Genomic DNA, 12,621 nt, shown 5'->3' with positions numbered 1-12,621 from the left:
GAGAGATCTTTAATGCTAGCCTAGGCTTCTATCTTCTCTGGGGACATGCAAGCCCCCTAATTACAGGTGAGGACATACATCACAGGAAGGGGTTGTGCTATAGGTAATACAGTAATGAGAGGGGGTGGTCTAGGGAAATACACGCAATAGGAAGAGGAGGGATTGGGAGGGAGTATACATGTGAACAGATAGGTGGATCCTAGAGTCAGGATAGCAGCCTAACCTTGGTCATCCTTGGTTGGATTTGACCTCTCTGGGGTCTCCTACAAGGAAACAGACAACCACTCTCCTTATCAGAAGGGAGTGGGCCCTATTTGTTATGCGATAAACAGTGGTGACTGCTTTCTCTAGATGGCTGATAACCCTTAGGGAGAATAAGCCCTGACCTACTCCTGATGACCTCCAGGTGTATAGTCATTCACAAGCAGCTGTTTGGCATATATTTGGGGGAGACAGCTTGGGAGAAATCCTTCTGTCTCCCACAGTGTAGGGGCAATGAAAAAGAGGAAGGCCCGCACTAGAATGGATTGACACAGTGGACTCCAACTTAGGAACATTTGGAAGGATGGTGTTGCTTTCTGTTGACACGGGGTTGCTATGAGTCTGAACCAACTCGTTGACAACTAACAACGGCAACATCCTGGAGTTTGTGGCATGGATTCCCCTCAAGTTGATCCCAATCAGGACTGAATTGTACATCCCCACCCCTGTGTACCCAGGCAGGATCTATCTATTTATTTGGCTTCTTTCCCAGTTTTCTGCTAGACCTTGTAGCTTCAGGGCTTGATCAAATGACTGTCCTCAGCTCTCGCTCCCTTGCTACATGCACTTCGTTTCATGAATGGAGGCCAAAATCTATGACCATATCCGCCGTCTTTTTCTATTAGAATACTTAGCACTCGACATTTCCATGCCTGTTTTTCTAGGGTTACAGGAGAGGGGAGTTCCTGGACCTTCTAGTTCCCACAGAGTTGGGCCATATTAGCTCAGCCCTCCCTCCTCGTGACCCCCAGATGGTCTCCAAGTCCCTCGAAAAGAGTACAGGTCAAGTGTCAGCGTAACAACCTAGTACACTTGAGATCGCCTACACAGGGTATTATAGAGGGCATGGAGGAGTGAGCATGCTGTTAGTTCAAATATTAGCAATATAACATTACTTACGGCTTCGTTTGTTGAAGATCCAAATTGTAACAGTCCCTTCCTGATGGTAAAAATTCTTTTTAAGTTCAGTCACTAGGGCCCTTCTAAGTCAAGAAGTCAGGAAGCCAGGCCTTTAAGATAAATATCTAGGCACAAAGCATCCCTCATTGAGAAGCCTCAGATGGTGGTCTGGGAAGACCAAGCACAGAAGTATCCCCCAAGTTAGATAACCAAGGCTGCATGAGGCTTCAAAGGGTGTACGTCTGTCTTGATCCCAAGATAAATGTAGGCATAGATAATTTCCTATTATCATTGCAGAAGAAGTCTTTTGGGTCACAAAATCAGAATGTCAATTGTATCATGTGATCATTGCCAGCTCTGCTTTATTGTAACGAAGTTGAAAGTATATGACTTGTTTGATTTTCACTGGATATTGGAAGCAGTTTGGAAGCAGCAAACTCACTGTTTCTTTCCGTCTCACACTTCGAAATAAACAAAAGTTTCTCAAATCAACCAGGTGTCTCTTTGACTGACACAATGACAGGAAATCACAGACCCTTGTTTCCTGGCAGGCTTAGATCAAAGTCCCTCAGAAAGGCAGGACTAGATTATCCCCAACATGAAACAGCAGGGACGCAGCCATCACAGATTCCCACTTGGAGTTAGCGCTGCCCCAAACCTGAGCGAAGACCTCCACAGCCTTTGCATTAGTCACAGCACTGAAGAGGAGAAGGCACAGCACTGGGCTGTGCCTGGCTGGGAGTCTGGAGTTACTGGTTTAGAAGATCAGGAAGGTATGAGGCAAGGGAGGGGCCTCCAAGTCGGAAAGGGCGGGAAGCCCCAATCAGCTATGCAGTGCTGCGCAAGCAGAGGCAGCGCGGAACAGAAAGGACATCTGAAACTCAGGGCTGAGAGCACCTGCAGCCCTGACCTGCTGAGATACAGCTCCTGCGCCGAGGGTTCTAACTCCAGCTGTCCTCCTGGGCCCACTGCTCCCGGAACCGCGGATGGAGCCTCTCCTAGGGGTCAAACTGACCTGCCTCTTTGCACTGTTGGCGCTCACGCTGGTCTGTGGCCTCATTCCTGTCTGCTTCAAATGGTTCCAGATTCATGCCGCCACAGGTACAGCCCTCCCTCCCTGTCTTTGTCCCCGGCTCCACCTGACCTGCACCCTATTGATGATCCCAGAGGAGGCATCCTGAGGACCCCCTGCCCTCCTCAGCCACCTCTGCCTGTGTCTGCATTGCTAACTGAATTGCAACTTGGGCTTTTCCTTAGGTCGCCACCGCAGGGTGCTCAGTCTCCTGGGCTGTGGTTCTGCTGGAGTCTTTCTGGGAGCAGGGCTCATGCACATGACCGCTGAAGCTCTGGAGGCCATTGAATCGGAGATCCAGAAGTTCCTGGTCCAGGTGAGCAGCAGAGAGGCTGACCTGTGGGGCTATGAGACCAGGGGGACAGACAGAGCTGGAGGTGATGGAGGCAGGGGCACAGGTGAAACCAGACGGAGGTGAGAACTCCTGTGTGGAATGAAGAAAGGAAATCTGATGGGGCTTTTAATTTTTCACAGTTTAATTGGTATGTCATTCTCAGTTTGTCAGGGTAATCTAACCCCTTAACACATCATCATGGGTCCAGTAGACCCAATTGTGCAGCAATAATAAGTAAAGATTATAGTAAAGTCATAAAGAGCATGAGAGATAGAAATAATGGAGCCAGACACATTTCATGGTAGCAATGCTCACCTCAGCCTCTCTTGGTGGTCCACCTGGAGAGAGGGGGAGGGGGAGGAGGACAGAGGAAAGGGAACAGGGGAGCGAGGATGGGAGAGAAGAGGGGGAGCTGAAGAGAGGCCAAGGGAGGAGCCCAAGAGAGAGCTCTTTATTGCTAACCCAGGCCTATATACCTCTGGGCGGGGAGTGCAAGCCCACTCATTATAGGCAAAGACATATGTCACAGAAGGGGTTGCACTATAGGTTATACAGCCATGAGAGGGGGACAATCTAGGGATACACACGCAATAGAAGAGGAGGGATTGGGGGCACACGTGACAAGAAGGGCAGATCCTAGATACAGGATGGCAGCCTAACTTTGGATGTCACTGAGCAGGTTTGACCTGGTCTCTGGATCTCCATAGAAACTGTTATCAGTAGGGTATCAACCCCACCTACAGGAACCAGACTAATGGTCACAAGCCTTTAGGGAGAAGTAGCCCATTGTCCTTAGCAGCAGGGAGCAGGCCTATCCATGGTGGGACTAGACAGTAGTCTGGCAGTTGACTGCCCTCAGGGAAGTACCTTGACAATCATTTACCATTTGCTGCAAGCAGTGTCCTAAGTCTAACATATATTTGGGGGAGATGATTTGGGAGAAATCTTTCTGTTTCCCACAATTCCCCCTTTTGTTTTATATATAAAATTCAAAAGAGCCACATGGGCGACATGGTTATTTTTTATACATTAAAAGCGGCCAAGGCAAAACGTCGTGATCCAATTAATATAGCCAAAAATTTAGGCTTATGGTAAACGTTTTGAATTCAGGCATGGGGGATAAAGTCCCCCTATGCACCTCTGCTATTGGAGGAAGGTAGGAGAGGGATTGGATGCCGTGGCAGGTGGAAATGGAGCCAATAGAGTCTGCCTCTGTAGGGAGATTGAATCAACCATGTGCTCACTTTAAGGCAGCACAGCTTTAAGGGGAGAAACCGTGGAAATGATAAAGTACCGCAGGAAAATGGACTCAGACTATATCTCCAACTACCAGAGTGGCGGTCTTCCTGCCATGGAATACTTCCAGATTCCCTGAGTGCTAGTATCCCGCATTTCCCCTCTCTGCATTACGTTTAAGATTCAATAGTGTCACAGAGGCAACATGGTCTCTCTTCATATCTCCTAGCTTCCTATAGAAGCAACAGAGACTGTGGGCATCAAAATTATGATGAAAAGTAACACAGTCAGACTGGAACTTAAGCGATGTGAGATCCTTTGAGCCCAAGCTCGAGGATCCAACCCTTCCATGCCACTCACCAATTGCTAAAATACCTCAGCTAGTGGAATGCCTTAAATCCACTCTTGAATGCATAGAAAATATCCTATTTTAGCTGAATAACATTTAAAGAAGTGTTTCCCTCTAAAACTTGCAAATGTTTCCTAATCAAATCCCAATCATGCAATGTTTTATTATATGGGTTAGGAGTTATACAAAAATCAGTTACATTCCAATCACATTATAGCAACGACAAGTCCAAAATCTTGATCTTTCAGCAAAAGAACAGTCTGTAGTAATAGTCCAGTCACTATAGTATAAAATGTTCAGTTATGATAAAGTTCCAGAGTGTCCCGTAGACAGCATCAGCAATGGAAGAAATATCTCAGGAGTCATCGATCATCATTCTTAGCAACCTGCGAGGTCTTCTTGACGTTTTTGATAACTTCAGTAAGCAGGACAGGGTCAGGTCACGCAGCAGTTTCCCTCCTTTCTTCTGGGCCTTGCTGGCTGAAGAGAAATCCACCTATCTCCTTTGTCTGTGAAAACATAAACAAATAGCCCCTCTCTTTGGGGTGTCAGTGACCTGGAAAAAGAATGATGATTGAGATTGGATGGATTCTTCATTTCTTTCTTGTTCTTCTTTCTCCAAACATGATTGCGTCCTTCTAAGGGGAGTCCATCAGCTTTATTCTGCAAAAACATAAATGTATCTCCCTTTCCCCAGGTGACAAATGGACCTGGATCCCACACTCAATTTCCATCTTCCTGGGACTCCTTAGGATCAGCTTTCCCTGTAGAAGTGAAAATGTGTTTATCTGCCCTAATTTTTTTTTTTAAACTTTCAGTAAGGAGAAAAAATTTTTGGTTGAAATAACTAAATACAATTTATCTAAAAGAAAAATGGTCACACATGATATCCCTCTTCTCCCCCTTCTGTTTTAACTATGCAGACTTTAAAGCATTGCTAGCAATCTTATACTGGTTTGGGACCAGTATAACTACTTACACTTCATTGTTATGTAAATATCAGCTTGAGAAATTCTTGCTGCACTCTGGATTTGAAAGACTGACAAAATTCTCAATAAACGTGTTCAGCTGTTCTTGAAGTAACTTACCAAGCAGACTTTTTTTTTTTCTCCAAGTTTACTAATAAATGAGGTTACAGGCTCAATTAAGCTGCTTTGCCCTTCAGGCTTCATACACTGTATGATTTTACAATCTTGCCATATTCTGATTTGGTTAACTTCTCTCATTCCTTCCAAACTGGATTTAGGTGGGTCTTAGGCCCTCCTGAATGCCCTAAGGAAATGACCCCATGTCCAGAGCTTAAAAACCCTTTCCTCCAACTTCTAATTCCATGGGGGGATGCAGTTGTTTCCCCACAACAGCATTCCAGAAGACCCCTTGACTTAACATAGGGTGGTCACATTTCTCAAATACTCTTTCCTGATAGGTATAAATTTTAACTCTAGAAATGCAACGAAACAAAAATTGACTTAAGCAATGTTCCTTTTTTATAAACCATGGTATATCAGATCTTATCACTGCCTTAATTTCTTCATAATCCTGATCATAATTCCAGCAACAATCTGAACACCTTGAGAATTTAGGTTGGACTTTCCTAGTAAATGTCCCATAATTCTTTTAGGTAGCGGACTCCAATTACCGCTCTTAATAATTTCTGATCTAATCACAGTTTTTGCTCACAATTTTGATCAACTCCAGTATCAATTTGAATTCCTTGAGTCCTTAGCTGAAAACTTCCTGATAAAAACTATTACTTTCTCAATAATATGCTCCTGCTTTTTAGAATCAACAAACTGCTGGGAGCCTTTACTTGGTTAGTCAAACTTACTGCAGTGAGAACAGGGGCTGGGGTTTTGCAAGTTTGCCTAGGTCTGGTCTGCTGTGAGGTTGAGGAATACCTGCGATTTCTGCCATTCAAAGATTCTTTTCCTGGGTTAGACAGAGGCTTTGCCTTTTGAGCTGCTGGGCGGGGCTTGGATCTAGCTCCTTCTTCTATTACCTATACTCCATTCAAAGGTGCTCAGAGCACCTACCGCTATGCGTTTTTTTGGCTGGACGTTACTTCCAGGTAAATGTCCTCTATTGCTAAACTTTGAATGACAATGCTCTGCCCAGTGACTACCTCTCGCAGCATGGGCAAAGTCTGGTTTCCTTGGACTCTTTCCCTGGGTCTATTCCACTGTGAATTGTCCTGTTCTTTTGTAATATCGGCCTACAGTCTCTCTGGTAATATCCCTCTGCTCCACATGTAAAGCATCTCCCTTTAGGCCTAGGGTAACTTGCCAAAGCAGCAGCCATCAGGTTGGCCCTGTGCTCATCTGACCCTATATCCCTGCATAGCCTGATATAATCTAACACCATGCTCTGTTCCTTGAAAGGGCATATGCCAGCTTGACATGATGTAGTCGAGATCTCAAACGCTAATGTAAGAATAAGATTATTCGCTGCCCCTTTGTCCACCACATTCTTGTGTGCAGCATCCTGCAACCTGGATATAAAATGTATATAAAGCTCATCATTCCTTTGCTTTACTGCCCTGTAACTTGGCCATCTGCTTCCCGGTTGTATTAATTTCTCCCAGGCCTTTAGACAGACTTCTCATACTTGTGTGAAAGTCTGTTCATCAAAGTTTAATTGTGCCTCAATTGTGATGTAAATCTCATCTCCTAGCAGCTGGCGAACGCCTATATCTATGCCCTCTTCTGCATTTTTGCGTGCTCGTGCAAGGGTTGCCTCGTTCCACAGCACTTGTTAGTGCAAAGATTCTGAAGGTGAAAAACACACTTTCGTCAGAGCCTTCCAGTCTGCCGGGATCCAATATTCCATGTCTACTAAAGATTTGATCATACCAATTACAAATGGTAAATCTGAACCATAACTGGATACTGCTCGTTTGAGATCTTTAGTAGCTTAAAGGGAAAAGCAGTATATCACCGTTCTTAATTCCCTTCGGGGTGCTGCTCATCAGGCTCCCTGTCTATAATTCTAATGGGATAAGCCAATCTGAATTCTTTTTTTTTAAAACTTTTTATTAGGGGCTCATACAACTCTTATCACAATCCATACATATACATACATCAATTGTATAAAGCACATCCGTACATTCCCTGCCCCAATCATTCTCAAAGCATTTGCTCTCCACTTAAGCGCTTTGCATCAGGTCCTCTCTTTTTTCCCCCTCCCTCCCTGCTCCCCCCTCCTGCATGTGCCCTTGGTAATTTATACATCGTTATTTTGTCATATCTTGCCCTATCCAGAGTCTCCCTTCCCCCTCTTCTCTCCCGTCCCTCTCCCAGGGAGGAGGTCACATGTGGATCCTTGTAATCAGTTCCCCCTTTCCAACCCACTCACCCTCCACTCTCCCAGCATCGTCCCTCACACCCTTGGTCCTGAAGGTATCATCCACCCTGGATTCCCTGTGCCTCTAGTCCTCATATGTACCAGTGTACAACCTCTGCCCTATCCATCCCTGCAAGGTAGAATTCGGATCATGGTAGTTGGGGGGAGGAAGCATCCAGGATCTGGGGGGAAAGCTGTGTTCTTCATCGGTACTACCTTGCACCCTGACTGACCCATCTCCTCTCCTAAACCCCTCTATGAGGGAATCTCCAGTGGCCGACACTTGGGCCTTGGGTCTCCACTCTGCACTTCCCCCTTCATTCAATATGGTGTATATATGTATATATATGTATATATATGTATATATATACACATACATACATACACATACACATACATACATATACATATATATACACACACATACATATATTCTTTTTTTTTTTTTTTTTTTTGCATGATGCCTTAAACCTGGTCCCTTGGGCACCTCGTGATCGCACTGGCTGGTGTGCTTCTTCCATGTGGGCTTTTTTGCTTCTGAGCTAGATGGCTACTTGTTCACCTTCAAGCCTTAAGGACCCCAGACACTATCTCTTTTGATAGCCAGGCACCATCCGCTTTCTTCGCCACATTTGCTTATGCACCCATTTGTCTTCAGCGATCTTATCATGGAGGTGTGCAGCCAATGATATGATGATTTTTTTGTTCTTTGATGCCTGATAACTGATCCCTTTGGGACCACTCAATCACCCAGGCTGGTGTGTTCTTCCATGTGGGCTTTGTTGCTTCTGAGCTAGATGGCTACTTGTTCACCTTCAAGCCTTTAAGACCCCAGTCACTATCTCTTTTGATAGCCGGGCACCATCAGCTTTCTTCACCACATTTACTTGTTCACCCACTTTGGCTTCAGCAGTTGTGTCGGGAGAGTGAGCATCATAGAGTGCCAATTTAATAAAAGAAAGCATTCATGCATTGAGGGAGTGCTTGAGTAGAGGCCCAAGGTCCTTCAGTCACCTTAATATTAAACCTATAAATGTAGACACTTAGATCTATTTCCCCATCCTCATATATATGTTTGCATGTACATGTCTTTGTCTAGACCTCCATGAATGCCCCTTGACTCCCAGTTCCTTCCTCCATCTCCCTTGACTTTCCTCCTGCCCCACTACCATGCTCCGTCCCCACCTGGGCTACAGCTATACCTCTTCTCTACGCAACCTTACCCTTGATCGTTCCCCATCAGGCCTGCCACTCCCCACTCACTACCATTTTGGGTCCCATGTTGTTCCCTTGTCCCTGTGTTTATTAACACCACTTCCTTACCCTCCTCCCCCTCCCCCACCCGGAACTGTCTGTGCCCCTGGAACTGTCTGTCCCATTGTTTTTCCTCCAGATACTTCATCCAGCCGTCCTATTCAGACAGACCTGTGGAGACACTAACATGCACGAAAACAAGACAGAGGAAAACAAAGCAACAGTATACAACCAGACAACAAAACAACAAAAACAAACCACTGACATAGAACAAAACAAAACACTTCACAAAAGAAAGGCTTGTAGTTTGTTCAAGGATCCTTTGCTGGCCCTTAGGAGCGTTTTCCAGTCCAGTCTGTTGGGGCACCACGCCCTGGCCCCAAAGTCCACTTTCAGCATTCCCTGGGGACCTTGCCACTCCATTCCCTTGCTGTTCCGCTGCACTCCCTCAGTGCTTTGCCTCAGTGTGGTGGGATCAGGTCAGGTGCAATTCCCACACTGTGTCTCCGGTGCTGTCCCCTGTATCGCCCTTAGTCTCTGAGGGGCATCATGTCTCATAGTAGGGCCAGCCATGTTGTTCTCTCTGTGGACTGGCTGCTCTACTCAGGAACATCATCCTGACGGCCTGGTGGGCCAGGATGTGTTCCACTGTCTCCTCCCAGAGCTGCAGAATCAATGTCATCCTTTGAAACAAATTCTTTTCGGGGTAGGGGCAATTTGAATTCTAAATCTGCTTCTTTTACTCTTTTCCACCCGTGAGAGCAAAGGTGTTTTCCTACTCCTTGCCTCCCAAGCCTCGCCTTCTATGTTAAATCTCTCCATTTGCATTTCTTTGGATGGAATCTCATCTCTCCCTCCAGCACTGGCTTGCTTGGTAATATTGTGATTCCCTACTTGATACTCAGGAGGTGGCACAGATGCTTCTCGTCTGCTATCTCCTTCTGGTACAGACTTTGTCTTCTCAGCTATGCCTAAAATCCTCTTATTTCCCGGATACGCATTCTGCTTGCTTCTCCCCTGATTTAAGTCTGTGTAGTTTAGAGGCTTCTCATTACTCTGCTGGTCTTGTTCCTTTGCTCTCACCCTGCAGAGGTTTTAACACTGTTTTAATCTGCACCCACAGCTCCCAGGTCACCATGGGTATGTTCTGTCCTTCCCTGTGCGCTTTTCTTAAGTTAATGGCTACCTAATCCCAGATCTCCATAGCAAAGGTTCCTGACTCCAGAAAAGAAAGGTTAAATTTCTTTAACACTTGAAGAAAGTCTTTCACTCTCTTGTTGGTTACCACTACATTTTGTTTCTTCAAGAGGTTGCAAAGCATGATACCATACTCTCTATCTTTGCTCTTTGCCTGACCCATATCTCACTAGGACTTAAAAAAAAAAAACTTAAAAAAATTTTCCCTAATCAAGCTCACTGTCCGATCGTTACTCAGAGTTATTTTACTACGAAGCCCCACGTAATGGGCGCCATATGTCAGGGTATCTGCCCTAACACATCATCACGGGTTCTGTAGGCGCAATTGTAAAGCGATACTATGTAAAGATTATAGTAAAGTCATAAGAGCATGAGAGATAGAAATAACGCAGTCAAACATATTTCATGGTAGCAATGCTCACCTCAGCCTCTCTTGGTGGTCCACTTGGAGAGAGGAGGAGGGGGAGGAGGACAGAGGAAAGGGAACAGGAGAGGGAGGACTGGAGAGGAGAGGGGGAACCAATAAGAGGTCAAGGGAAGAGCCAGAGAGAGAGAGAGAGAGCTCTTGATTGCTAACCCAGGCCTATATACCTCTGGAGGGAGGACAAGCCCATTAATTACAGGTAAAGACATATGTCACCGGAAGGGGTTATACAGCAATGAGAGGGGGACAATCTAGGGGTATACATGCAGTAGGAAGAGGAAGGATTGGGGGTATGCATGTGACAAGAAGGGGAGATCCTAGATTCAGGATGGCAGTCTAACTTTGGATGTCACTGAGCAGGTTTGACCTGGTCTCTGGATCTCCATAGAAACCATTATCAGTAGGGTGTCAGCCCCACCTACTGGAACCAAGCTAATAGTCACAAGCCTTTAGGGAGAAGTAGCCCATTGTCCTTAGCAGCAGGGAGCAGGCCTACCATGGCAGCTGACTGCTTTCAGGGAAGTAACTTGACAATCATTTACCATTAGCTGCAAGCAGTATCCTAAGTCAAATATATTTGGGGGAGACGATTTGGGAGAAAGCTTTTGGTTTCCCATACCAGTTCAGCAATTTAAATATACTACAAAGAATTATGCAATAAGAGGTCACCATGGTCAGCTTCAGAAGATTGTCTTCACGCTTGTTCTGTGGGCTTTGAGGACAGCCGTGGGGATAAGGGGACAAGGCAGGACATGATGCTGCTCCACCCCCCAGCTCATTGCTACTTCTCTCGCCCTAGAACCAGACAGCAAATGAGAGAAATTCATCTGAGATTGCTGATTCCGCTCAGGTGAGCACTCCCCCATGGCCCCTACCTAATGGGTGACATGACTCCGATGTGCACACCCTTTGGAAGGCGTCCGAAGAACCCCAGGAGCTCCTTCCTTTCCCATCCCATCTTAGGCATTGCAGCCAAAGGAGGAGCGGCCCCAGTCCTTTCAGGATTGTGAACTTCTGCTTTGCTCCCTTGGTCTCCCTGGGTCCCAACTTTCAACCTTCTTGATAAGGACATTCTGCTTGCAATGTTTCCATCTACCCCTGCCTTCGTTTCCTCTTTTTTTTTTTTTTAATGTCTTGTTACCACATTTCCCCTTCTCATCAATGTCTCCATCCCGTGCCCCTCCAATGTCCTTCCTTCCCCCTCTCACAGCCCCTCTTTCTGTCTGCAGGTGGACTACCCCTATGGAGAACTCATCCTCTCCCTGGGCTTCTTCCTGGTCTTCCTGTTGGAGTCGCTGCTCTCACAGTGCTGCCCTAAGATGACTGGGCCGCCAACCGTGCAGGAGGGGGAATGGAATGGGGGACACACCTTTGAACTCCACAGCCATGGACCTCTCCCCTCACCTTCCCAGAGTCCCCTCGGAGCCCTGATCCTCTTGCTCTCGCTGTCCTTTCACTCGGTGTTTGAAGGTCTGGCTGTGGGGCTGCAGCCAACAGTGGCGGCGACACTGCAGCTCTGCCTCGCTGTCCTGGCTCACAAGGGGCTCGTGGTGTTTGGTGTCGGGCTGCGGCTGGTGCAGATAGGTACCGCATTGCGGTGGGCCGTGTTCTCCATACTGGCATTGGCGCTCATGTCCCCTCTGGGCGTCGCTATAGGGCTGGCCGTGGCTGAAGGGGGCTCTGAAGGAGGGCAGGGTTTGGCCCAGGCAGTGTTAGAGGGAGTGGCAGCTGGCACCTTCCTGTATGTCACCTTCCTAGAAATTCTGCCCCGGGAATTAGCTTCTCCTGAGGCCCCACTGGCCAAGTGGAGCTGTGTGGCTGCTGGTTTTGCCTTCATGGCCTTCATTGCGTTGTGGGCTTGAGGGATTCCTGACTTTTCTGATGGACTTATGTGGAATGACCTGCCTACTTCCAGGAGACACCCCCCGTGCCTCTGGCTCTCGGGTACTGATTTCTTCAGTCAGTCTGCATGACATTCACTAGGCATCATCTCCATGGACACAAAGGCAAACTCACTGCCACCGAGTTGATTCTGACTCAGGACAGAGAAGAGCTGTCCCTGTGGGCTTCTGAGACTCGAAATTGGTACAGCCGTAGAAAGCCTCATCTTTCTCCCTTGGAGCAGCCAGCGGCATTGAACCACTGCCCTTGTGGTTAGCAGCCCAAGGCCTAACCCACTGTGCCACCAAGGCTCCTCCACCATGGGCGTGAGCTACACCTCAGCTTTGCCACTGAGGAGATGCCACTTCTTGTCC

General features: G+C 46.8%; 1 protein-coding gene across 1 annotated transcript; it reads left to right on the top strand.

Moving 5' to 3' along the window:
* The first annotated feature begins 2,147 nt into the window (after positions 1 to 2,147).
* Positions 2,148 to 12,228, top strand: SLC39A2 (solute carrier family 39 member 2). Its single transcript, XM_075531807.1, has 4 exons — positions 2,148 to 2,262; positions 2,419 to 2,549; positions 11,166 to 11,216; positions 11,596 to 12,228. Exons 1-4 carry the CDS (start codon positions 2,148 to 2,150, stop codon positions 12,226 to 12,228), a joined length of 930 nt encoding a protein of 309 aa, XP_075387922.1.
* The last annotated feature ends 393 nt before the right edge of the window (positions 12,229 to 12,621 follow it).

Source organism: Tenrec ecaudatus, chromosome 14, assembly GCF_050624435.1.
Source record: "Tenrec ecaudatus isolate mTenEca1 chromosome 14, mTenEca1.hap1, whole genome shotgun sequence".
NCBI lineage: Eukaryota > Metazoa > Chordata > Mammalia > Afrosoricida > Tenrecidae > Tenrec > Tenrec ecaudatus.
The sequence above is the reverse complement of the archived record's forward strand: the minus strand, read 5'-3'. Positions and strand labels throughout refer to the sequence as shown.